Genomic DNA, 6,000 nt, shown 5'->3' with positions numbered 1-6,000 from the left:
GCCCTTGCAGCCATTTGCAATGTACTGGGCTGAATTTCATCTCTACTGACTTCCACCCATCTGGGCCTCACAATCCTTGAGTCAAGTGGGGAAGGAACTGCTGTCTCATTTTATAGTCAGGGAACCCCAGTCCAAGAGGTTGAGCACCTTGCTCAAGGCTACTCAGCTGGCTAATGATGGTCAGAACTGAAAGGTATTGTGGACTGCCAGGCCAGCGTGCATCTCACTGCACCCTGTGGGAAACAGTTTGTCAGCGACCCCCCAGCTGACGCAATACCCCAAGTGAGCTGAGGGGGCCGTGGAGTCGAGCCAAACCACCCAGTCCTTAGTTCCACTGGGACTGACCCTTCTTATAGCTGGAATGCTGAGGAGTCCAGCTGACCCTCTGCCTGGGGGTCTTCACTCAGGGCCATGGTCTTCTGGCCTAGACTGCTACCTATATGCCACCCCCATGGCCCACTGGGAAGTCCCAGTGTGGCACTACATGGTCTGCACAGGCCCCAAATGTGTGCACGGAAGGAACTGACTCTGTGGGTTGGTGTCTGGGGCCCAGTGGGGATCCCTAACCCCCAGTTTCACTCCAAGGTCTCACGTGACTCAGATGGAGAGGGGCCCCGCAGAGAAGGACTCAGTCATGTTTGGGCGCTGCAGGGGGAGTGGAGCCACCAGAAGCTTGGAGAGATGATCTGAGCCTTTCTTTCAGGAAGAGGCCAGAGGAAACACTGGTCTGAGCGGCAGCACATGGCTATTCAGGAGGGCACCAGCCCAGGGGCAAGTGGGCTAAACTCCAGCCTGTGACCATTCACAAAACTGTACATTCTAACTTGGACTGAGCCCACCTGGAGGGCACCATTTCTAACTCACATCAAGGCACTAAATGGACTAGCAGCAGCCATGGAGCTCTGAATAAAATGGCCCGGTTACTTTTCCCTGACCATGAGCTTCCTGAGGACAGGGGCTGGGACTGACCCATCTCTGTGTCTCCAGTGCTCAGCACTGAGAAATTAAGTTATCAGCCAAGGATGGTTAAACCAAATTCAAATGAACTTGACCACTGCCTTTCTGCAGTCCTGCACTCAAAGAGTAAAAGGCTAGATGGGTCTATGAGGTTTCCTGCAGCTGGAGAAATTTCAGGTAAACACTGGGAGATAAAACCAAAAGGGTGAACGAGATGTTGAAGTGGAAGCTCAAGAAACCAGTGGCAAGTCTTTTGCGTGCACAGGTTAGGGCTGGAGGAGGTGGTGTGTAGGGGAATGATGATCCCGAATCTTAAAGGGTCTTATACCAGCCCCCGAGGTTACAGAGGAAGACACTGAAGACCATATGCTTGTGGTACATTGTTCCAGCATTTCATCAGTTCTGCAGCTGCCCAGTGAGGTGCACACTGCCCAGCAAGCTCTAGTAGGGCTGGATGCCCAGGGTACCTGCAGCTGGGCCCCCACGTCTGGCTATGGGGGTGTACTGTCCTGAGCTAACTTGGTTCTCACCTGGGTAGGGATCCCTAGGGTTGAGTCTTCATGAGATTCAGAATGAAGGGCTAGAGTGCAGTGACAAGCATGGCAACTGGGTAATCTCACCATGGAAAATGGTTGCCCAGTCGACCCAGGAGGAACTGGACTGAAATGTATTGACATTCAACTTGTATGATAAAATTTTGTTGTCTCCCTTCAGGCAAGTACAGGCTAGAGATAGAAGGAAGCAGGAATTGAGCAGAGAGCCTCTTGCTCCATAAATCAATATACTTGCTTGGGTATAAGATAAACCTCAGGTGTCTGCATCCACAGGGGTTGTGAGTTATTGGAGGCCCTATCACAAGCACCGCTCCACCCCCCAAAGGCTCTGTCCTTTTGTAATACTCAGGCCCCAGGGCCCAGCAGCTCATGCTAGCTATGGCCATACTTTGACATCAGGAAACCCTCCAGAGGCCCAGGAAGGGCCCTTCCCAGGCCCAGGGTGGGGAAGTAGTAGGAGCTCTTTATGGTCCTGCCACCTCCAGGGTTTAATGAGTCCCCTCTGGAAGCAGCCAGAACAGAGTCAGTGGCTCTGGCTCCCCGCACTGAACCAGAAACTTCAATGTTCACAAATCCTTGGAGACCAGAGCTGGGAGGGGCCTATGTGATCATCTGGCCAAACCTCTTGGTTTTCCAGGTGAAGAACTGAGGCCCAGAAAGGTAAGGGAATTTGCCCAAGGCCACACAGTAAATGAGCAGTAAAGGCCAGACAACAGAGATCTTTGAACACGTTCTACCGCATCATCTGCCTGCCCTGTTGCTCTGGAAATACCTCAGGTGTCAATCACACAAACGCCAGCCAATGGGTGCTGGGTCTCCAAGACACTGGGAGCTACTGGGGGGGGGGGTGTCAACTCCTCAAGGAAACAAGTTTCCTTGCTATGCAGCAGCCCCCTCCCTTTTAGGTGAGGGCTTCACGATGGACCCTGCCATCTTCCGGAGAAGGATCCCTTTTGCCTGTGGGTGTGGTGGCCTCAGGCACTGCCTCTCAGCCCAGCCCTGAAGAAGTGCAAGGGGAGGCTGGAGGATGCTGGTGTTCCTGGCCAGCTCTGGACTTCCAGCCTTGCTTCCCATGGGATCGCCAATCACAAGTCCACAAAGAAATGGAACAGGGCAGATTCTCGCCTTCCTGCCTCCTGCACTCATCTCTCAGAGCCACCCTTCGAGAAACCTCCTCCAGAGCTTTGCTCACTCTGCCTGGAGGACGGGGTGGGGAGGTACTTTCTGAAAGCCCCTCCCTTTCTTTCTCTCTGTGCATATTTATAGATAAGATACACACACCTAAAATACAGGTTAGCTAGGAGGTTATATCCTGACAATACTGAAACAGACTTGGGCTACTTCACACAGCTTGCCTTAGACTAGGAACTGCTGGTAAGAAAGTCAGTCCAGTTGCTCTTCTCCACGCCTGGGGTCTACACCAATGTCACTGTCAGACACAGAGGGACATGGGGCAGGGACAGTGGTGGAAGGGGAGAGGTGTTTAGTGGGTCAGGACTACAAAAAAGGCATTAAGAATCTCTCCACAGCCTGCCCTCCCAGCCCGAAGTGGGTGGCCTTCAACGCGCTCATCTCTTAGCTGCCAGACTGTGTGAATCACCTGGGACTGCACCTTCTCTCCCACGTCTGGGCCCCTCATCCCCACCCTTCCGAGCCCTGTGCCCTATCTTCCCCCTGCTCCCCATCCCAAGTCAGATCCAAGGCCAGAGCCATGGTGGCCTTTTTGGGGGTCAGCAGGAAGAGCGAGGGCGGAGAGGTGACTGCAGTGAGAGGGCTACGGCGGTGCACGTGGCCCTGTTGGCGTGGTGATGCGAGGCCCATCCTGAGGCCAGAGGGTCATCACCACGATCTGGAAGACCACTGGGCCCCTGGTAGAAACTGGAAGAGCAAAGGGGAGGGGGCACCAGAACAGGAAGGAGACAAACAAGCAGCCTAGAGCAGGAGGGCGGGCCTGGGGCTGCCCGGGGCGGGCCCCCAGTCTATCTGTCGTTGAGCCGCGGAGAGCCAGTGCCATCCTCCTCCTCCTCCTTGTCCTCCTTCATGCCTTTCAGCCTCTGGCGAGCAAAGTCCTCAAACACAATGTCGTCATCACTGGTGGGGAAGACAAGGAAAATGGGCAGTGTTTGCAGGGCGGGGAGAGCAGGCTTACTCAGAGGCTCAGACGGGGCCTCCAGGACTGACCTGGGGCAGAAAGGCCTGCCAGCTGGCGCATCTGGAGACCCGCCAGTGACAGTGGGACTGGTCACATCTGGCCTGCAGCCAGTGGTGGAAATGGCAGAGGAAGGCGTGAAGTTTGCCTTTCATGCCTAAGGGCTGAAAAGTGACCTGATTCTTGAGGAGCTAGGGGTGGGAGGGGGGGGAGTGTCACTGGGCTGGGGGCAGAGGAAGAGCTTATTCCCACTGGGGGAGGCCAGGCCACCAGTAGTTCCACAGCATATTCTGAATTCCCCAAGAACAGGCCCATGAAACCTCACCCACCCAACGAAAGAACTTTTGGTTTCTGCATGGGAAGGAGCGGGCTTGGCTTACTGGAAGGGAACCCCACGAAGACCCTTTCTCCTGGAAAGCGTCAGCTCACATCCTACCCTGAGGGATCTTGGAGAGGAAGGGGATGGGGGGAATATAAATAGGGGGGGGTAAAGGAAAGGTGGGTGGAGAAAGGGGGCACCTGAATGGGGTTTCAGGACTAAGGACTGCTTCCAAGAACAATGATTTCCCTTCTACCATGAAACAAGTCCACTTAAGCCCCCTAGGACTTTGTTGCCCAGAATTCAGCCAGCTGTGTGGACTGTCCTCATGGGGCGATTTGGGACCCCATATCCCAAATATCTCCCGGGAAAGAAGGAAAGAGTGGATTTAGAGCTGGAGCAAGAAAGTTGGTTTGCCCTGGAGCTGGTTCATGATGTTGGCCCAGATCTTCCCCCTCTGGCCAATGTCTAGTGAGTCAATGGCCTTTGGCAGCAGGGAAATCTGCATCAGTCCTCAGGAGTCAGAAGCAACACGATCCCCAGAACCTTCCCCACTCCACAGCCAGATTTTACTGGTTGGGTGTGGGTGAGGCAGGAGATCTCCAGCCCAGGGCCATGAACCAGCCCAGTGAGCCAAGCAGATGCTCTGGACAGACTGACAGACATGCAAGGATGAGGGAGGAAGACAGGCCCCACCAAGGCAGGAAGAAGAGGAACAGGCACCGAGGGTCCTTCAAGTCACATGCAGGCAAGCGGCTTGCTGAAGAGGCCAGCAGAGGTGGCTCTCAGCAAGCAGGGTTAGCTCAGCTGCTCCTCAGGGGTTAAGCAGCATCTATGCAATAACCCTGTTGCCCTGCCCACCGCCCAAGGCCCGCCCCCAGACATCTGCAGGCAAGGGTGGCTTACTTTGTGTCAAGTTCTATGAGATTGGTATCTACTGGCGCCTCGTTCTCTGGAACTAAACACAGGGTGGCAGGCACCCATGGGTTAGTGTGAGTGGATATGGGAGCACAGGTCCCCGCCCTGGAACAACCAAGCTAAGATGAGGAGGGCAAAGGGAGATGGGAGTGGGGAAGGAAGGCTGGTCCCTGGTCTCAGAAATACCCCAAATCATCCTAAAGGCAGGTTGGAGGGCTCAGGGAGGGTCCCAGAGGCCTACTGCAGCCCCAGGAGAATAGAAAAGCCTCTGGACCCTGTTCCTTTTGGCGTATTTCCAATGTGACTTAGATTCATTTCTTGTATGAATGACTTTCACTAACTCTAAAACAACCTTTCCCCCCACATTTTCACATCTCTGAACTTGGGGTGTTTTTACAATCAACGGCATTGCACAGTTTATTTGTGGGAACGTTTTTCTTTCTTTGTGATACATACTATATAATGTCTCTTTTGACTGAAATAGTCAGACTTTATCAAGTATGACTGATCTGGCATTATTTGGAAAAATTATGGGGATGGTGTGTCCAGGGGCAGCCTTCTCCATGTAGCCTTTTCTCCTACACCTGGATGCAAGATTAGGGTTCCAGGCATGGCCAGTGGGCCCCCTCCACTCCCAGCCTCCCCACCCCCATAGAGAATAGAGCCAGACCGCTCTGTCTCCTGGGGAGTTAGATGTAAATAGGAGTGTGGGCTTCACAAAAGACCCTGGGGAGCTGGGGAAGAGGAGTGACCCTGGGTTGAAGGCTGACCCACAGGGAGGTGGGGTGATGGGAAAACACAGCAGTTGGTGGAGAAGAGGGTCAGCTACCTGGAAACCCCCGTCCCAACGACCCACAGATTCTGCTCACCTTCCCGATGTGGGGGTTCCTCTTTGGGCTTGGGGTGCATTAGGGTGAAGGGCAGTTCCACGGCCACGTCACTGAAACAGAGACCCAGACCCAGTGAGCCCTGAGCCAGATCTCTGGCTGTGAGACTCAATGCCCTGCCAGTTTGAGGACTGGGAAGGGTTTATGGTCAGAAGGGGTAGCTCTGGGATGAGAGGTAGGAAATCTGGCCTCAGTGGCCTGGTTCTCTGAGCCTCG

At 54.3% G+C, this 6,000-nt stretch overlaps 1 protein-coding gene across 1 annotated transcript in view; it reads right to left on the bottom strand.

The window, feature by feature from the left end:
* Window positions 1-2,023: 2,023 nt before the first annotated feature.
* Window positions 2,024-6,000, bottom strand: part of ARRB1 (arrestin beta 1) — a 66,830-nt gene continuing 62,853 nt past the window's right edge. The window contains exons 13-15 of the mRNA XM_087821656.1: window positions 5,767-5,837; window positions 4,886-4,937; window positions 2,024-3,602 (exon numbers count right to left, since the gene is read on the bottom strand). Of these exons, the coding sequence (XP_087677782.1) occupies window positions 3,491-3,602; window positions 4,886-4,937; window positions 5,767-5,837 (235 nt within the window). The 3' untranslated portion in view covers window positions 2,024-3,490. The remainder of the gene's footprint in view (window positions 3,603-4,885; window positions 4,938-5,766; window positions 5,838-6,000) is intronic.

Source organism: Miniopterus natalensis, chromosome 11 (genome assembly GCF_054644295.1).
Source record: "Miniopterus natalensis isolate mMinNat1 chromosome 11, mMinNat1.hap1, whole genome shotgun sequence".
Lineage (NCBI taxonomy): Eukaryota > Metazoa > Chordata > Mammalia > Chiroptera > Miniopteridae > Miniopterus > Miniopterus natalensis.
This window is presented reverse-complemented; position numbering and strand designations above follow the sequence as displayed.